The sequence below is a fragment of the Trachurus trachurus genome (genome assembly GCF_905171665.1).
Source record: "Trachurus trachurus genome assembly, chromosome: 19".
Taxonomy (NCBI): Eukaryota; Metazoa; Chordata; class Actinopteri; order Carangiformes; family Carangidae; genus Trachurus; species Trachurus trachurus.
In genome coordinates, this window is record NC_139913.1 from 25,115,901 (window position 1) to 25,136,732 (window position 20,832).

At 41.4% G+C, this 20,832-nt stretch overlaps 1 protein-coding gene across 3 annotated transcripts; it reads right to left on the bottom strand.

Moving 5' to 3' along the window:
- Positions 1-372: 372 nt before the first annotated feature.
- On the bottom strand, positions 373-20,392 carry LOC311003037 (ATP-citrate synthase). Of its 3 annotated transcripts, XM_083994707.1 has the most exons (30): positions 20,213-20,392; positions 17,307-17,488; positions 16,692-16,814; positions 15,618-15,680; positions 14,941-15,131; positions 14,546-14,625; positions 14,148-14,278; positions 13,726-13,844; positions 13,469-13,605; positions 13,064-13,125; positions 12,752-12,869; positions 12,420-12,574; positions 11,531-11,624; positions 11,227-11,283; positions 10,574-10,603; positions 9,008-9,149; positions 7,605-7,773; positions 7,383-7,487; positions 6,715-6,911; positions 6,534-6,615; positions 6,321-6,431; positions 6,102-6,229; positions 5,900-5,993; positions 4,708-4,862; positions 4,436-4,586; positions 4,010-4,153; positions 3,720-3,833; positions 3,529-3,611; positions 1,901-1,977; positions 373-1,815 (listed from the first exon to the last, which is right to left on the bottom strand). In XM_083994707.1, the coding sequence occupies exons 2-30, from the start codon at positions 17,463-17,465 to the stop codon at positions 1,721-1,723; spliced, it is 3,366 nt and encodes a 1,121-aa protein (XP_083850833.1). In that variant the 5' UTR covers positions 17,466-17,488; positions 20,213-20,392; the 3' UTR covers positions 373-1,720. The 3 variants fall into 3 exon arrangements, with proteins under 3 accessions (XP_083850833.1, XP_083850834.1, XP_083850835.1); XM_083994708.1 differs by lacking the exon at positions 11,227-11,283; XM_083994709.1 differs by lacking the exons at positions 10,574-10,603; positions 11,227-11,283.
- Between the last annotated feature and the right edge of the window lie 440 nt (positions 20,393-20,832).

A 20,832-nucleotide genomic window follows, 5' to 3' on the forward strand; every position in this document is an offset into this window, starting at 1 on the left:
AAAGATGACTGATGAAAACTGTAAATTATTAAACACAAAATGTCTTCTCTAATAGTTGCAGACAACTACAGCAAATTTATATTCCATAGCAATGCCAAATGGTGATGATTAAACATTATACGAGTCATAAACACTTTCAGTTAACCCTTGAGTATTTGCAAATTAAGTATTGAGAATTTAATTTAATTAAACGTAGGCAACGGCCATTAAAACACAGACCCAGTTGTTCATTAGCACTAATTAACATTTTCCTGCTTGATCATTTGAAGTGAGTGTACTGATCATTAAGCATCATGTAGTGAAGGTGCTCCCTGTCACAGTATGTTCAGCCATCACCTACAACAGATTTAGACATTACACACTTGAGCCAAATTGAAAAGTAAAACAATAAGTTCTTTATTATTATACTACTATATGACAGCATATTACAAAAACAAAGCATATTTTCACAGTTAAATAAAAATAGCAAAACAAAGATCAAACACAGCAGGTCGTATACAGTGGGCAGTTAAAGCGTTTTGAGTTAGTGTCAAGTCTGAACGATTCTTTTACAGAGTTGACGTCTGTATTATGTGCAATCATCTCCCAAAATAAAGCAAACTGCTTTCATGGTCCCTCTCCCAAAGATGCTTTCAAGACTCACAGGGCTCATTCACGAAGCATTTCTTTTTGTACCCTTCTGATGCCTCTACATGTCCCTGACTTCTGTCACAGTTATTCAGAATAGCAACATGAGTAGCTCTATTTGTATTTGGTGTAAAAGACTTGATCATCCCCTTAAAACGCCACCTAATTTACAGTAGCTGATGAATTTCAACCACTTGTCTACAACTGGGGTAGTAAACAGGGTTGTTATAGGAAAGGCAATGGTAGAGTGTCACTTCGATCAATGTGTGAGCGCGTTTGATTCCTTTTGTCCCATTTAGATGCCTCCTTCTCAAAACATTACGATCTGGATAAGCTCTGCAGTATCTTACCACTGGACCCCGTTTTTTTTACTTTTAACAAAGACAACACAAGCCTAAAAATAACTTTGGTATATTTTGTGATGACAAAGATCTTTCTCAGTGGGGGTGAAAAATTGTAGAAGGAAAAAAACGATTAGTTCTGGGTTTTCTAGTGTTTAAACTAAGGTGCAATACTCAGGAAGCCAGGAAACATGCTTAAGTGCATTTTCTTCTGACCTGAAGCAGGAAAATGCTGATTAAAATAAAAACATGGTTAATTTTTGCGGGTGATATAAAAAGAGAAATGTTATTGTATTGCTGAGTTTCAAAAAATTTCACATCAGCAGCCATTATTGTAATTTAATCAGACTCTGACATGCAGAGGCATGAAATGTGCTTTGAATTCTGCTCTTGTACTGTACCAACTACGCAAAGCATTGTTTTTTTATAAAGTACCAATTGATTTTGTGCTCCTTGCTGTAGTTTGCATTGGTTTGGCTTTCTGTTCAAAACGGAATAAGTTACATCTCAGACTTTTTTAAATAATTTCTCAAAAACTAAATCTAAAAAATATACTTCCCCTTTTTCTCCGTAAAAACTAGATCCCAAACTTCGACCCAGATCCCTCAGACAGACAGTACTTCTACTTTTCCACAGTAATCCTGCCCAACTTTTGCAAAGGCAGCCGTTGTCATAACCGGAGAGTACATGACGTACGTTAAGTGAGACGAGCAGCCACATCAGGAAGTACACCCCAGTGTGTGCTGTGGGAGTTACATGGACATATGTTCAGGAAGCACGTAGGAGATGTCGTCCCACGGATGGCGGTACAGACCCTGTTTCAGCCTCTTCTGGTCCAGGTAATGACCTAAAAACAGGACAGACACGAGTTAGAGGGTCTCGTTTTCGGACGTCGACAGTTGGTGTCATGGTTCGGTCTGAATGGGACTCACCGATAAAGCCCATACTCCGGCCGAGGACAAAGATCCCATTTAGAGCACCGATCTCCACAAACTCGTCAGCCTCATCTCTGGAAGCAGTTCAACATTCATGAGACACAATCCTGGGCAGTGAGCCATCCACACAGACAATGTCCTTTTGGCAACTGATTTTTTTTTCAAAATGTATTTATGAATAACCCAGTTGACACTTTACAACAGACTAAAATACAATCATAACCAGATATGTTCATTAATGTCTTTGTCAACAACTACATGCCTCCCATGGGCACCTGTAATTGGAGGCCAGTGTTTTAACAGACTTTTCACTGAACAATATAGTAAAACACAGTAAGTAATATGAAATGTGTTCACAGCAGAAGCCAAAGATTTAGGAAAATATTGTAGATGAATAAAGTTTTTAGTATTTCTTCAGAGCTGCTTATAGCTAGAGTAACATGTGTTCAAAATCAAATATTAAAATGTACATATACAACTTTCATAAATGCTAAATGGAGGACTAAAGTTAAGTTTCTTATACCTCTAGAGCAGGGGTGTCAAACTCAAATATGCCGCGGGCCAGATTTTAAAAATTGGTACAAGTCGAGGGCCGGACTGGTTGTTGTTTATTGAGAACTTATTTAAATTAACAATTAGCACATACAGTATTGAACCTAAAATTAACAAAGCCTGTAAGTTATTGCATATAACACAACATTAATCATTGAATAAAAATAAAAATTTCTAATCACTCCATCTGCAGCTTTCCATCATTTTTAAGGGATGCACATGATTAACCATTAACCAATATCAAGAACTTTGACTGATTAATACTATCGATTAATATTTTTTTTAGCTTCTATGACGTCAGCTTATGGGGGCTTGCCGACACGTGCAGTCATATCAGTCATTCATTTCACAGCAAGAAGTTACACAGGAGGACTGACAGTCTGTGCCAGTTATGCAGCGAAGTCCAATGACAGAGAGATGGTCACACGACAAACGTACAGGGACGTCTGCGTGTAACAACCTGTAACAACAGCGCTCTAAAAAAAAAGAAAAAAAAGAAACGGTACTGTGTTCTCCAGCCAGTTCACCTGCAGCTAACCAACAGCTCCACAGACGAGCTGTCAGAGGAGCTCTGCTGCTCCTCTCTTCAGCCTAGTGTTTGCTACACTCACACATAACGTTTCACAACCGTTTCATAACAGCAAAAAAACCCTCCAAAAAAAACACGTCGTTGATCGTCCTCTCAATCACCAACAGAGGATCAGGTTGCCGGTGCGACCCACTGATATACGTGCACTGGCAGTGCATTGTGGGATTTGTAGTAGTGTCTTAGTGGTACATGAAACATACCGGCGGGCCAGCTCTAATAGTAATTAGATATTATCATGCGCAAAGATAATTGGACATATGAATTAAGCACTCGCGGGCCTTGAGATTGACACATGTGCTCTGGAGTGCATCACATCAGAAACTAAAAAGTCAAAGGCATATCTGATCTACAGAAAACATAACCAGATGCTAACAAAGCTCATCTATAAATAAGTGGTTCAGTGGTTTCAGAGTAATGCTTTTTGCCATTTTACTGGATTTACACGCCTCACCACTCCCACCATGGTTGAGTTTGAGATTCTTACCGTGTGAAGCCGCCACACGTCCTAAGCAGGTCCACAAAAGCAACACCAATGAAACCGTCCACGTTGAGGATCAGGTTGGGTTTCTGTCAACAGGCAGATTTTGTTAGCATTTTTGGATTTTCAACAAGCCCAAATTAAGGAGAGTCTTCACAAGTGTTGCTTCTGTCTTGATAACCGAACCGAACAAGTACCTTGGAGGTGGTGATTTTCTCTACATCTAGAGCGTAGTCGAGTAGCTGGGTGGAGGGGAAATGCTGCTTCACAAAGTCCTTCAAAATTTGCACCCGCATGTCTGGGTTGTTGACCTGAAAACAAAAACAAACTGTTTTAATACAGGTTTATATTCAATCAAGTAACTGAGGCGCAGCTCTTTGTGAGAAAAACAAAACTATATCTCACAGTTAAGCATTATTCAGAGAGAATCTCATCGACCTCCTGCTTTAATCTAAAACCACCACATCATTTGTTGAGTGCCTCATACCGATTTGACCCTGTGGCCGATGCCCATGATCAGCTTCCCATCCTTCTTCATCTTGTTGACAAACTCCATTGGCAGCATGCCACTGTCGAACGCCTTGCTGAACTGTTTGGCAGCTGCATCCAGAGCGCCTCCAAAACGGTCCCCCTGCCATTTACAAATAAATCTTGTTACAGTACAGAATTATATCGTCAATTTCAGCCATTTTAAAATCTGAATGTGGCCTGAGGGGCTTGTAAAAGACGATGAAGGAATGGAGACAATCAATCCACAGCTGCTCTATAGGTACTTTTCTATATGCTGTTTCAAAAGGCGTTAATAGAAAATAGAAAATATAGATCATTGGTGCTAGACTGCTTTTTCTTGACTACTATGATCCTGACAGTGTTATTGTGTTAGTAACAGTGTTTCTGTGTCATCACTACTGACAATGGTGAGCAGGCCGGAGGTAAGGCTTGAGATGAGGTCTTTGCCTGCGCGAGCACAGACAATGGTGTTGTGTGCACCGGAGACAGCTGGCCCGTGGTCTGCAGTCACCATCAGGCACATTTCAATGAACTGGCAGGCGTAGCGTGGCAACCTAGATAGATAGAAGGAGGGCAGAGGTAATGCCACTGAGAATATATTTGCCAGAGTGAATAAGCCGATGCTTCTTCTTCTAATAAGTGATTAACATTAGTGTCTCTAGTCGTCACACTGACCTGCGTTGGAACCAGAGCAAGCCCAGCACTCCTCCTAAACCCATCTCCTCTTTAAAGACCTCGGTGATGGGCATGCCGGCGTAGATGAGCTCCTGGCCTCGCTCATCACAGATACTCGTCATGAATGAGGCTGGTTTACGGATCAGTCCCAGCTCCTGGAGGGAAATGTTTAAGAGTAAAACCAGTGTATGTGTCAGCCAACATGCAAGAAGAAACTGCAGTGTAGAAACTACACAGATATGTTTAAAGGGATAGTTCATCCAAAAAAATTTCACTCATTATCTACTCCCCCTCATGTGGACTAAGGGGCTGGGAGAAGTTTCAGATTCCTCAGTGGCTTCTCTGAGTTACAGCGGGGCTCCGTGCAGCACTGCACGTCCATATGACAGTTGAGAACGGAGCTCACTTTTCTTCGTCCAAAAAGACACACCAAAAAACATCCAAATACCTCCATAGTGCTCGTCTGTAATGTCCCTCTTGTTTTGAAGCCCCAACATGAGAAATTGTTCCGAAAAAAATGTTTTGCCGGTGTCAGTGCAAATTGTGCGAGATTTGGACGAGGAAGAGTAGTGCTGGGAGCTTCCACTACAAACAAGCTTAAAATACAGATGTATTTATTTATTTTCAGAATAATTTCTCATGTTGGAGCTTCAATACAAGAGGGACATTACAGACGAGCACTATGGAGGTATTTGGATGTTTTTTGGTGTGTCTTTTTGGACAAAGAAAAGTGAGCTCCGTTCTCAACCGTCATATGGACATGCAGTGCTGCGCTGAGCCCCCCGTAACTCAGAGAAGGCACGGAGGACTCTGAAACTTCTCCCAGCCCTTAGTCCACATGAGGGTGAGTAGATAAAGAGTGAAATTTGAATTTTGGGTGAACTATCCCTTTAAGGTAATAGAAAGAGTGGTGTCATTACATAGTCTGCATCATGAGTTTATATTTTTAACTGTTTGGCTCAGTACACTCCAAATTCTGTCATAACCAAATTATAACAATAACTTCCTCATCATAAACATTTGATTATCTTGTGTTCCAAACTAAATCAAAGAATATCGGCCAATATAGAAACATTTCTGGCTTTTACAGTCCAATATCCATCAGTACCTACTGTAGTTTTTAATCATGAAAACAAAATCACACTTTTTAAAGTACAAACAACTATTTCATGTCATTATCAACATTTCTTACCCTGGCCCAAGAGTAATCCATGGGTACTGTTGGTGGGGGAACCTCCTGGGCAGGAATGATGGTACCATTGGCCACCAGTTCATCATAGACAGTCCTGTTTCACCATATAAACACATCATCAGTAAATAAGCCCTGAACGCAAAAAAAACAAGCAAACAAACAGAGATCAACTCTGTGGTATGATCAGGAGATAAGCTCTCACTTGATGACATCTCCCAACTCATCGAAGCTCTTGGGAACATAAGCTCCGGCGTCCCTCAGAGCCTGGTTCTTGGCCACTGCCGTCTCTGAGGCCTGGTTGGCGCAGGCTCCTGCATGGCCAAACTGAACCTGAAGGCAACAGTGTGATAAACTCACGCTTTTGTATTTTGTTTTGTGAGGTGATGATTCAAGATTTATGAGTTATTTCTTTCCTACAGACCTCTGAAGTAAACATGGTGGCACAGGTTCCAATACACCAGCAGACCACAGGTTTGGTTATCCTGCCCTCCCTGATGCCTTGGCAGATCTTGTACTCCTCTGTGCCTCCAATCTGGCATGTCAGAGTGGAGGAAATGTTACTCCAAAAATAAAATAAAAATAAAACCTCCTAATGTTTATCTGAAAATAAGAACATTCACAGAGCTACTCTTACCTCTCCTAGGACCACTATCATTTTGATCCCTGGAGTGTCCTGGTAGCGAAGGACGTGGTCCATGAAGGTGGAGCCTGGATATCTGGACAATGAGGAAACAAAAATATATAACACCTAACAGTCTCTACAGCACGACTGTCTCTCACGCTTAAGCAAATCATGTGCAAATCGGTCCTTGTACCTGTCTCCTCCGATGGCCACGCCTTCGTAAACGCCGTCTGTGGTGCGGGAGATGATGTTGTTCAGCTCGTTGGACATGCCGCCGGAGCGCGACACGTACGCCACGCTGCCAGGACGGTACAGTTTGGAAGCTAGGATGTTGTCCAGCATACCACCAGTGTTGCCAATCTTAAAACAACCTGGTTTGATGCCACCAACCTGGGAGAGAGAAATGAATGGGTATCACATGAACGTGTCTAAGCTACTTGAAGTGTCTGACTTCCTACTGAGGCAGACAATTACAACTACATTAAAGCAGAAGTAAGCGATCCGGTGGTTTTGGATAACTTCCTGTCAGCAGATGGAGTTAATAGTCCACGCCCTCGTCCCTACGTCACCACATTCACGCGCATCCCTTGGCTGCACACACAGAGAGGACCGCCCCTTTATGCCGTTCTCTCTCCTCATTGGATAAAGGTTGTAGGATACAAGGAAAGTTTTCTCCTCGGCTTACAGCAGAGCAGAGTGACTGACAGACCCGTGTTTCAGACCAAACACTCTATAGAAGTGATTGCTGTCGGAAGATAGAACTATTTAAGACTTATATTAACACAAACATTCCGCTTACTTCTGCTTTAAGCTTAAGAGTTCTTTTTTAATGCTGTTGGTATCATATGGCTGCACACATACCGTGGCCGGACCAATGATTGTGACGCCTCTCTCATCAGCCATCTTGATCATCTTCCTCGTCTGTGCTTCAGGGATGCCCTCGGCTATGATGGCAATGGTGTGGATCTGGGAACACAATTAAGTAAAAACAGCTGACTTTCATGTCTTCTTGACACTCACATGTTTAATGCAGCGATGTGTGGGGGAAAACATGGAAACAGATGTTAGAGTATGTCTTGGTACCTGTGGGTACTGCATGGCCTCCACTGTGCTGTCGAAGGCTGAGCGCAGTGAAGCGAAGCTGATCAGGACGTCCACCTCCAGGTGCTTCTTCATGGCATCAGCCATGTTCTTGTACACGGGCAGCAGGATTTCTTTGTGGCCCCAGTAGAACTTCTGCTTGTGATCCCCCCTGGAAAACACAGGAACATGAAGTAGAAGAAAATGAATTAAGCTAAATTTGATTTTGGAAGAATTTCACAAGACCATTTTACTTAAAATCAATGTGCTACTTTTGGTTTTCTGCCACAGAAAGATTCTGAATAAACATAGATTAACACATCATAAGGACATTGATAGCAAACATTTGTGTATTTTCTACTATGCCAGAAATCAACATTGACAAATAAGATATGTATATTGGTATATGGATGCATAGATACTCTCATTTAAATGCCACAAAACATTTATTCAACACAGAACTAACTACATTTCCAATGCTTTGTTGGAAATGGATTACTGAAGCCGTTTTCCTCTGTGCATTGGATTATTGAGATGTGATTTACATGCATCTGCGTCTGCTCTTAAACCTCAAGATACTGTTTGCATCTGTTTTAGGTTTATTATTGGTGATCCCTACAACACTCATCACTGCACCTTATATAAAAATGATGCGTGGTCCTCTCTGACTGAGGAACACAATAGGCATTTGTTGGTGTTCATCTATGAGGCCCTTACAGGGAAGCTGCCGATGTACATCAGATCCTCCTAGTCCGGTCATGTGGATCAAATCAGACGCGGTACAATGACTGTCTTTTACTTCAAGTTCCTCCAGTTTGCACTGAATTTCGAAGATCAGCTGTGAGTTTTTATGCTCCGTCTGCTTGTAAGTTTTTACAAAGCATTGAAAGATAAAATCTTTCTTACCCCTTTGTGAACATTTAAAAACAGGGCTATGACGGTTTGATAACACTGTTCACACTGATTGTTTTATATCTTTTACATCGTCTTTATTGGCTGTACTTCTGGACCTATTTTAGTTGTTTTCATTTTTGCTCAATAAGACTGTGAATGAGGGCCCGTCCTTAATGATTTCTGAGTAAAGGCTATAATAAAAAATATGAAGATTTGAGTTGACAATGCAGGAAATATGAACTAAAAAACAACTACTAGATCAACATTGCTGGGAACATCTGACACTGTTCATGCCGTTTCGTGTTGGTTACATCATCTTGCTTTGTTTGTGAAAACAGATGTTTCCTTCACTCTCTTTCGGTGATTTCAACATCAACAGGGAGTCACACCCTATGATTTCAGTGGTAAACCATATTCTGAACATTTTATTTTAGCAAAGTAGAAACTTAAAACCAAAGGAATATCAACAGTTATCAATTTCACTGAACTGAGGGAATCACTGGGAAACCTACGTGAAGGGATAGACCATGGCCGCCACGGAGGGTTCGTCCCTGGAGCAGACATAGTCGAAGTCCAGCATGCCTTGCACGGCGCGTGTCTGCATGCCCCATACAATGGACTTAGTGTGTTTCCTGAAGAGGGTAGTGGCTTTGGCTGAAGGAAAGAGAGAGGGAGAGAGAAAGAGAGATCCAAGTCAGAGCTGAAGGGAGAAATAAAAATAAACAAACACAGACAAGAGAAGGAGGTCTGGCTCAGGAAAAGCACCAGGACTGGGGACGGTAACAAGCAGAGTACAGAGAGAACTGGTTCTGAGGACAGAGACACAGGAGGTAGAGAAAATAACTCTTTTTAAAGACTCTGCTGTAACAAAAATCACCATTTCAAACGCTGCCTGCCTGCCAGGTGATGTTTCTCTCTGTTGATGCACTTATGCATACAGCGTGTTGTCAGCAGTTTTCACACAATTCTCCCTTCACATTACATGTTTTTAAATATATGCAGATGCCAAAAAATGTTGCGTCATACATTATTATTGTTGGCGCATGGCATGCTGCTTTTTAGCATTCAGCCGACTATAGGTTGATATTTCTGAGAACAATCCAGTTCCTCAGTCCATTATTTTGTCCACCCCCTTGAAGTCACACTGCTGAAAGGATTAATTTGGGGCCTCGCAATGTTAAAATTAGAACTTGAGCTTTGAGCCACACTGTCTGAAGTTAGATAAAACAAAAAACTCTTTCCATTCTCACATGCTAACAAATGTCCGCCCTGCACAAGGCCTGTCTGCTTTTTGACTCCTGCAAACTGAACATTCTTGGAAGAAAAGAGCCGTGTTGAACCATCGAGAAACATCGTGAGTTTTCTACTTAAAGTTCATGAAAGTTGCCGTCTGCTCTCAGGAGACATTACCCCGCTTGTCTGATGTAAACTGAGAGACATAACCCTTGAGTTCTGATGACACAGCTGTCTACTGGTAATTGAATTAATATGTTTCATGGGCCAGAAACCACGGCCAAGCAGTGGTAATTCAATCCCATATGAGGTGTGTGGAAAAAGACAGAGCTAAGGATTCTTTGCAACAGACCTGAAGACACTGTCACAGTCAGATGCTCAGTTTTAAAAGCAGAACATCAGTGTGCAATGTGGCTAGAAGCATTTGTTGTTTAGTTAATCACCATGTTTTCACTTCCAGTCCTCCCAAGTCCCTCCTCTCTGCCCAGGCTCACTGCCTTCTGTTAAATCTGATTCAGGCACACACTGATTGAGTTTATAAAAAAAAAAAACACATGCTATGATTTGAAGTGGTTCAAAAATGTTGCCATGGATAAATTTGACCAATATTTGTAGAGTTAATCATACAAATTCAAGATGATTCAACAGTATCAGTCTGAACAAAAATGCCTGATTTAAGTTCAGTGAGATGAAACAACACTCTTTCAGAAAAGGAAGCCACCATAAGAATGTAATAGAGAAAAACAGACTGCTGAGAAACAGAAAGTAGGTAAAATGGGAAAGCAGAGGGAAGTGGACAAAGAATGGAGAGGGCAGGAAGACAGGTTTTTCACACCCTTCCATACCTCCGCTGCAGCCAGAAGAGGCCTGCGCTTCTGTGACCCCCACGGGACGGAAACACAAAACGACAAAATGAGCGAAACAACAAAAAAAAAGAGAAAAGAATGAGTTTATCTTTACTGCATCTTATTCATTTAACAGGCTTTAATGGAAACTGTGCATCACATCGGAAAACAGTCTATAAAAAGCCTAGCAGAGAAAAGAGCATGCAAAGCTCAGCTGCTACAGAGCATGCCTTTACTGCGCTGCTGGAAGAAGCGATCCGAAAAAGTACAGTCAAGCCACATTCAAAACCTCATTTCCAAACCTGTAATAAACATGAGACTTTTAACTTACAAACAAGAGCACATAACTCGGTCTAAAGATGACACATCTTTTCATGAGCATCATCTTTAAAACTGAAACCTGAGTATTTCAACAGTTTTTAAATTAATCCAAAGATTATTCTCACTGAAAACAAAACAAAGTAAAACACAAAACTCATTTTTCTAAAAGAACATTTTATACCTGGAAAACTACTGCAGTAGGTATCACACACAAACACACTCCTTTCTACCCAGATTAGGGAGGGTGAGGGGTGAAGAGGAAAAAGGGGCAAACCAATGTGGAGTGTGCGGGCGGCCGAGTGCAGTGAGGGCATGAAACACCTAAGACTTACCTTTCCAATCGCCTGTGACCACATTCTTCAGAGGCCACAGTATAGAATGAAGAGAGTCTTAGAGAAACAAGCATGAAAAAGACGGAGGTGAGTGGACAGTTTGTGCAGCAAAGGAGGAGGACCAGCAGAAGAAGGGGAAAAAAAGAAAATTAAAATGCAGGAACAGCCATGACGGCAATTTGGGTGGGTGGGAAAAATACAGGAAGCAAGGATAAGAGAAATGAAAAAGCAGAAGTGTGTGAGTTTATGTGGAGTCTTGCTGATAATGAAGCAGTGGAGAGGTGAGTGGGGAGGTAGGAGTTACCTGCTGGAAGACCTGCTTTAGACTTTTTTGCTGGGGTGGCGTCATTGGACGTCCGGGCTTCAGAGAACGAAGCTGTTCTTGTGGCAGCTGGAGTCTGGTGCAAAAAGAGAGAGATAAACATGTTTCAGTGAGAAATGGCAGGTAGGAGAAAAGTAACACACACTGCCTGCACATTGTCCTGTTGAGGTGCTGGCGACGGAGTAGAAAACTTGAAAAAAAAGAAGGGAACGCTGCACACTCAGCTCCAAATAAAAAAAGATTTATTTAGGACAACGTTTTGGCACAGGGCCTTTGTCATGTCTTAACAAATCTTAACCTAGAGCTGAGTGTGCAGCGTTCCCTCTTATTTCAGTGAGAAATGGCAACATGGAACTACTAAATACTGTATGTCATTCATATCGAGTTCATATTGATTCCACATGCACATATTGTGGAGAAATGTAAACTAAAGGTACTATAGTGACAATTTGGAATGTTCTCTGTTTATCACTTCTTATCCTTAACCTCAGGGTGGCTTTTCATTAACCTGCACACTGTCTACATAAAAAGAGTATCAGGCAATGCTTCACAATAGAGCTCAACTCAACTAGTTCCAAAGTCCAGGACATTCAGAGCTTCAACAGTGTTTTAACATGCACGAACAGTACCTTCTGTCAATAGAAAAAGACGGCTACCGCACACTGATAAGACTTCTACCTTCTGTCAATCTACTGTGTTAATACATGAAACATGAAACATGAAATACATGTTGACTGTTTGATATTTTGTTTAACTCAGCAGACAGCACATGGAATTATCTTGCATGTCTGAAGGCAAAGTGTCCAGTCTGTCTAGAAGAGCAGCGAGTGAACCAAGGCCATCTTCTCAGCAAGTTATTGAGTTAAAATACCACTGCACTGTTGCTGGCATTGAGGAGAAAGTTTGCTGTGTGCGCGTCCATTGGGGGCTGGTTAGGGATTGGCCGGTGGCCCAGTGCCATTCCCACGATGGCCGTCATGTGGGTTTCAGTACCGAACACATGGATGGGAATGCCGGTGGTCTTCCCTGCAGAGGCGAAAAACAGAGTTTAACAAACTCAAACAGGCTCCAGCCAGTTGAACTGAAAGAAACTTGAACTAGCATCCATTCAGTCATTTCCTCACATGCAGAAAATTAGAGTCAATTTAGCAATTTTTCCTGTAATACTGCTCTTCACAACCACCCCAGCTTGATCTCACTCACCTACTTCTCCCATCACCCTCAGCCCCTCCTGGTAGTTGGGTCCTCCACGTCGAACAAAGATGGTGACCTCATGCTCCTTGAGAGGACCCTGGTAGTCTTTGATGGCCCTCACAATGCCCTGAATGAGACACAAACCAGTCAGCTATGTAGATAACACACATATACACACACATGATAGTGGGATTAAGTCAGTTGATTGTATTTTATAATGTTTCCCACAAGGAAAAAACAACTCAAATACTATGTGGCAACGTGATGTCACCATAGTTTAGTCTATACAGCGTTCCAGATAAATATATCAGTGTGTTTCACCTTGAATGTGGCTGCTACGTTGGTGAAGTTGGCAATACTTCCTCCAATGATCAGCACTTTCCCTGTAAGATACACACACAGGAGGCGACATGGTAAGAATATGTCCACAACTGAAATGTGATACCTGAGTAAAATAGCTAAGTGACGGACACGAAGTCTATTGCTGGCAACATAACACACAGTGAACAGGGTCCTGGTGACAAACACGCAGCTCACATTGCAGAAGAATGAAGAAGAAATGTACTCACAGCCATAAGACAGGTTTAGTTATCTGAAGCAGTCAAGGTTTTCTCTCTACACATCTCTGGGAACTTCCCTCCCCCCCAGCTGTCCAACTCTGACCTACTTTTTTTGACCTCGTTTAAAAAGAAAAAACAGTCCCATTGAAGCTCTGGTTGTACTCACCTTGAGAATGTTTTTCACGTGTCATGAGAGAGAGGATGGTTTTTGCGTAGTCGTAGGTCTGCTGTTCACTGGGTGCACCAGAGTATTCACCGTAGTTGGCCAGCTCATCCACCCCACCCAGGTCACAGATGGTGTCGCTAAAGGAAAGAGAAGATGGACGGTCAAGTGACTGTGTCCTGATGATAGGTTGATGACATGATGAAAATCCAAAACAGCAAACACATTATCTGTCAAAGTCCCGTAAATCAGTGGACTACCTGTAGACGACTGAAGCCCCTCCCCCGGCCACCATGGTCCAGATCCTGCCACGAGGGTTCAGCAGGGTCAGTTTCAGACTGGCACCACTCTTAGCATCTAGATCTGCTATGTAGGCCTCCTAAAAGTGACAAATCATATTGTGGTCACACATCCTGCCCACAAGGCCAGATACACTGGTACAGTTAAGTCTTAATCTATAAAAACTATTGCATAAGAGTCACAAAAACAAATTCATCTCCGAAGTCTAAAATATATTCCTCCATAGCATTCAATTTGTACTTGAATACTTGTAAATGTGAATCTTCCATAAAAGTGAGGAAGTGGAAACTAGCTGGAGTATGATATAATATTATAGCAAATAGGAAAAATATTAATGGTCAGAGATCAAGAAAATAATGATTTTCTGTCCTTCAGCTCTCACCTCTGGATAGGCCTCTCTGCCGAAAGGTGGTGGAAACTCCACATCACCCCATTTGGCCTTGCAGATGTAATCTGCTGTGGCATCGATCTTTGCAGCCATGTCAAGGATGTACACTCCATCTTGGGTAACGACTGTTTAACAGGAGAAAAGGTCAAGTTGTTCCTTCATTTACAAATTCTTGTGGTTATCTTGACAATTTATGTGCAAAAATTAGTAGCTAGTTCACTCAGATTAATAATTTATCCTTACAAGTACTTTGGTCAGGCTTGTGAATAAATAATGAGTATGTACAAAAAGGCGTTACAGTAATAAGTGATCCTGTCTTGCAAGTGAAGGTAATCACAAAGAGCAGTGAGATGTGATCTGATATGCAAGTCTTGACGTTATTAAAAACTCACCAAGGGGGTTGATCTCAAGATAGGTAAAGTAGAGATCTTCATATAAATTGAAGAGGCCCACAATAAAACTGGCCAGGACTCTTTAAGGAGAGACAAGAGCCAAGACAACGTATTAGTTGAAATGTGTAGTATTTGGGAAAAATAATTATTATATAGGGACAAACACTGATGAACAACACCCACCATTATAAACTGTATAAACATTCCTTAGTCAATCAGATTAGATCAGATCAGATTAATGGGGCATGGGAAGAAGCACCGCTCATAAAATTCTGTCTGAAATAGCAGGGTGCCATTTGATACCCATATGAATCTGCCCTTTTTATTTTTACATTTAAATATATAAAATATATTTCTGTGTTATTTTCAAGAAACAGAAAAGGATGCAGACATACTCCTTCTTATCATCAGGAACATGTGTGAGGAGCTGCTCTTTGACTTGGTCTTCACTCAGCTTTTCATCCACTGCAACCATGAGCCGCTGGGCCTTGACATCCACGTCACCGACATCCACTCCTCCTTCATGGTGGAAAAGCACATGGTCGCCCTCACGCGTGGAATAGATACACACATAAAACTCGTCCTCCTGGGTGGGCCGGTAGAAAAACAAAGGAAATTACAAGGACATGCAAAGACATTTTCAAAGATTTGGCTTGCAAACAGCAGAGTGTGCATTTTCTCTTATTTACAAAGAGCCGACAAGTTGTTTCAATCAATGTTAGACGTTTCAACAGCGTTCAGTTACTTCTTTAAACCAAACTGACCTTCATACAGGGTGAGACTGTTTTTACACACATTCACTGATTTACCCTCGCTATATATTAAGAAGTCAACCTGACATGCATACAAAAAAAACTAAAAAACACACAAGATAACTTGTTTGCTAAGCCTGGAGTGTTCATTGTCCTGCTGAGTGGGCTGACAGTTTGTTTTCTTTGTGGATGTGGGGTCTATGCAGCTCTAAAGCATGTTATCTATGATTAAAAGGCTGCACAAATATACCAGCCTGGGTTTTCAAACATAACAAACAGGATGTGGGATGACAAAACATGGTTAAGGTGGAGTACATTACCTGCGTGTGTGGAACGAATGGCTCAATGAGGAAATTCTTCAGCACACCCTTTGCCTTTCCCACCTATCCAAGACAAACAGTTGATGTCATAAACCCTGAACATATTAGTTCAACCTAGTTAATACTTGGAAGGAAAACAGCTGCATAAAGAGGCGAACATCAACAGAATATGATTTGTATTTTGCCACAAATAAGACCAGAAGTACGACTCTCATCTTTATCATCTGGATTCTTGAATTGTTAATAGTATTGTTGTTAAAAACAACCAATGAGCAAGAGCACAAACTCCCCTTCTTATGCGGTGGATGTACGGCTACTACCAGTTTGAAGTACAGGGTTGCATGTCTGTATGAATGGTGGACCAGAATAGACCACCGCCCCCTCACTGACATTACATAACCTCTGACCTAGCAGATCTAAACATACACACACGGCCTCTAGTGCTGGATGCAATGTATATTTCAATACACATTAAAAGCACACAGGCCGGGACAAATGGACGAGGGACTGTATCGTACATCACACTCGTGACTGACTGCTCGGGTACATTGTTTTCATCATTTGTTAAATAATTAGTCACAGAATCACTTTCAAGAGCAGGGACATGTGATAAACGCATGGAAGATGCAACAAATTCTCATTAGTTCAATGAAATTTCTCTGTGGTTTTTATAACACCACACACAATGTCAATTATCAATACAAATCAAGATTATGTTTCGAAGTCCAGGGGTAAAAGGAGAATTAAAAATTAACATCCATAGTTTAGTAAATACTGCAATAAAATGTAATTATTCAAAAAAAGACTAGCGGTTCTGTGCAAAATACAGCAACACATTTCACTAAGTCACTTCACTAAATCTGCCAAATAAAAAAAATTAACCAACTTTTACAATATTCCTGTTAGATATAACAACAACCTGATTAGGGATCAAACTGGAACACTTCCTTATAAGCATCATAAACCTCCTGCTTGCATTGATGTCTGATTAACATTCAGGCTGCACTGACTTCTGGGGTCATATTTCATCAAAGTACTGCTGTAACGGTCACTCAGAGAGATTAGTCGACTCACAGTGGTCTCCCTCATGAGGTGGGCTTTGAGCCACTCCTGGACTCCCTGCAGGTCCACGTTGATGCCCACCAGCCCCTGCTTCCCACGCCGCTTGATCAGCTGATCTGGTTTGACCACCAGCTTCTGCAGGCGGAGCAAGTTGCAGACAGATGAATTACAAAAGCTGATTTGCACCAGCACTTGGTTTAACAAGTCAAACTAAAAAAAATATGACAACTTTCTATGTGCAGGTTTTAGTTTCAGGTGAGGTTTTTTTTTTTTTTAACTTAATTTTTTTTTTTTAACACTGGTAACATGACAAATCCATTTCCCATTTCTTACACATTTGCACATTATCTTAACACTTATAATCAAGAGTTGTGTAATAAAGCAGTACGATAAAATAATAATAGAACATAGGATCAATGACATAGATTTAAGTGAGAAAAAGACAAGAAAAATAAAGGAAAATAAATAATTGAATATAATAATGACATGAAATAATGGTAATATTGTTAATAATAATTGTAATAATTTGAATGAATGAATAAATAAATAAATAAATGAGTAAATCAAATAAAAAAAGAGAGAGAGAGATCTTTCTGGTGAGTTTTAATAGGGCCAGAGCAGCTATACCTCTGTGAGCAGCCACGGATGCTCCTGGGTGAGGCGGTCCCAGTCGGTCTCCGGGGTAACAGTGGCATAGCGGAAGCGGTTCTGCACGGCCGCTGTGGTGCAGATAAACTTATACAAGAACTCCTTCCCCGTCTGCTCTGAGATGGCTTTCGCCGACATGGCAGCGCTGGCTGGAACAGGACCTGCAGGAGACGGAGTCAGTTTACTTCAGAGTCAGCAGCACATGATCAAAACAAAAACAAAGCTAATGGTTAGGTTAGCATGTGTGTTTTGACCAAGTAGAAACTGCAGTCTACTGATTTTGAGTGACAGTGGGGATTGAGCTCTAGTCTGGTCCAGATTTTTTTTTTTTAAAAAGCATGTATACTCCATGATGTGATATACTACCATCATCATCATCAGACCAGTGTTTTGTGTTATCCAATCCAAAAACAGGATTTGTATCACTGGGTACAAGTAATTGATTAAATGTGTTTTAAATCAATACTTCAAAACCGTCACACAGTAATATCAGACCAGTTGCTGCTAATCTAATGCTGGACACGTTTTACTGAATTCTTTTACTTTGTGATGTCTTGCCAGCTAATCTGCATCTGAGATTTTGACAGTGACAAATCCACTGCTGCAAAGTGCTCTAAGATAAACTTAGAGCAAAGCAAAGCATTCACCATCAGCTGCATTGGCCACATATTTATCCAGTACACTTGACTGTCAATAACATTTGCTATGGTTAGTGGCCATGCTATGCTACAGTACTTCTACACGATAGGCTTGTTAGAAATTCAAAACAGACAAAGAAAGAGATTATTATTATGCTTTTGAAACCTGAAAATGGCCCCATCTTAAAACTTCAACATCCTTTGGGGGATAATATAGTGTGTGTGCACTATGCATCCACATCCTTGACTCGTTTCCCTGTTCTGACTGACAAACCTAGCCACTGGAAAATGTACAGATTAAACCGTGATACTGAGGTTTGAGGTTCGTGTACGTGACAAGACGACAGCTCAATTACTCTTTGTTCCAAACCCTAGAAACCTGAGATCCACATTAAAAATAAACCCATTTGTACCAGCTGTAACACTCATGTTTATCAATTGAGCTGTGGATTGGTGTCACCTGTTACACTTTAATAGAGGAGGAGGTGGAAATCCTTTTGAAACATGTTTCATCTTGAAATATCTTAAACATCCTGTCAATCACAGGGCCCCACCTTACATCTTTAGGTTGTGTACACACTCCTTCAGTCAACAAACAATTGTTGAACAGGTGGAAAAAAAGCAGAGCAGAGAAAAAGGCCAATCCCACAATGTGTATTCAGAGCAAATATGTAGCTAGATTGAAATGATTGAGTTTTATGGAAGATTATTCTACAGCTTGTAATAATGGGTAATTATTTGAGTTGTGTTATGTAAAATATGCCAAGTTTGCGCTTTAGCTTTTCTACTTTTCTGACATTCTACACTTGAGAGAGTCTTTGTTTTTCTCAGGGGTGTGAAAATACACAGCTTAGTAATATATAGAAAACAAGATATGATCCACAGACAAGAATCTCTCCTAGAGTCCTACTACTACGATATCTATCCTCCTAATGCAGCGACTCCGATATAAAAAACAGTAAAAGTATCAAAGCTAAGAATCTCACAATACATGCATCTGAGACAAGTGTCAACATAAAGACAACCAGTTGAGCCAATAGCTGTGACATTCCTGTTTTAAACATTGCAGCATGTGGTCAGACCTGCTCAGCTAACCATGGACTGCCAATGATGCATCCGCCAACACAGGAATACACCCACTTGGTTGTCAGTCATATCTTTTGGCCAGGTGATGAAAGAGTACTGACTGGTTGGTAATATGGGACCCAGACCGTCCAGGTGAATGAAATACCTTTATGGCCGTCTAACACAAGCCAAACAGAGATAACAGTCAGCTTGGATAACTGCATCTTATCTACTGCTGATAACATTATGTTTTCTCTCCAGCTTCTGAAATGAAAACAGTGACTTTTTTTGTTATTGGCATCACTTCTGCAAGAGGTCCGTGATCTCTCCTGGGAGTTTGGCTTATCCTGCAGCCTAGCCTATACCCTGTCATGCTTTCAGAGGCAGATGTCCCAGCATTTATCCTGCCATAATCCACGGGTCCAGTCCATTGTTTGAGGCCATCAAGCCGTGAAAATGTGTGTCACTACACGGCTCTCGGAGATGAAGGAAGCTGGATTTAGAGGCTGGAGCTCCACAGGGGCCCAGTAAAGGGGAGGGAGGAGGTGGTTGGGTGGGCACTGCTTCAGACACAGCGGCTGTTTGATGAACTCAGCACGCTACATCTACATCATGTGCGTCAGGGCCGAGGTGAAGTCAAATCAAGTCAAGTGAATGAAGCTCCTGTACCAGCCACCAACCACCACACCCACTCCTCCTGCAGCTGCAGCCTCAACTAGCCTGTCAGGCAAGTTCAATAAGAACTTCAGCTTTGCTTTCGATAGGTTAAATAAAAGTACACTGTGTCACACACAGATGCAGGAGGTACAGTATAAGCAAGAAGGGAGGGAGGGGGGAGACACACACGAGGGGACGCACGCCGAGTCAGACGTTGCTCTTTGCGGATGATGTGCGGCGAAATTAGCCTGTAGGTGCTGGAGCTTTGCCAGTCAGTTAGTCATTATCTCATTGGTCATTAATATTTCAAAGACTTAACAGCTGAAAAAAGCAGTCAGTAGTTATTATTATTGTTATTATTACATACTCTTGACTCTAGCAGGGGCAGCAGCATCTCATATCCGCTAACCTGACAGGCTGTGGCGGCTAGCTGCTGTAGCCTAGCTAACCTAACTGACTGGGAACCAGAGAGAGAGAAAAGCTGAATAACGCTCATGTCAACGGTAACCAGGGGAAAGCTGTTACCTGTCGTCAGTGAATGCAGCGGCCCTCTTCAAATACGGAGGGAGTCGGTCCTGGTAAGAAGTGACACGGCTTAATAAACAGGAGCAACTTCTTCTGCTGCTTCTTCTTGTCTTTTTAGCGGAGTCTACTCCTGCCAGTCGCCACCTCACTCTCCTCCTGTCGCACCATAATCTGACGACCGATTACACGTCTATGCAGTTCGCTGATTGGCTGCCGGACGGTCACATGTTAGTTAACAACACCCACTACTGATTTATAAGAAGAAGCCACATACAATAAATCATCACCAAACCCTTCAAATCTGGGACATTAAAAGGGTTGACACATTGTAATAAAAAAATAAATAAACAAATAAAATGTCCTTAACCTGTTAGCCATTTCATTTAAAAACATGAATTTTAGACGATTTACTTTGAATAAAGCCTTGAAAAAAAAAACACAAATTCAAGGAAACAATGAAAAATGCTACAAATTGTTGAAACATTACTCTTACATTTATGCAGTGGAAAAAGTAGTCAATGCCTTGATTTAAGTTCCTCAAGTAGTCTAGTAGTATGTGTTAAAAATACCTCAACCTCATGTGTTAAAAGTACCTCAAAAAGTGAGCAAAAAGTCATATG

Excerpts from the sequence above, each read along its gene's own strand:
- LOC311003037 (XM_083994707.1), bottom strand. The coding sequence starts at position 17,465 with ATGTCGGCGAAAGCCATCTCAGAGCAGACGGGGAAGGAGTTCTTGTAT. Across the intron at positions 9,150-10,573 it reads CTCTTCTGGCTGCAGCGGAG|CCAAAGCCACTACCCTCTTC; the intron begins GTATGGAAGGGT and ends TCTTTCCTTCAG. Across the intron at positions 1,978-3,528 it reads ACGTGTGGCGGCTTCACACG|AGATGAGGCTGACGAGTTTG; the intron begins GTAAGAATCTCA and ends AACTGCTTCCAG.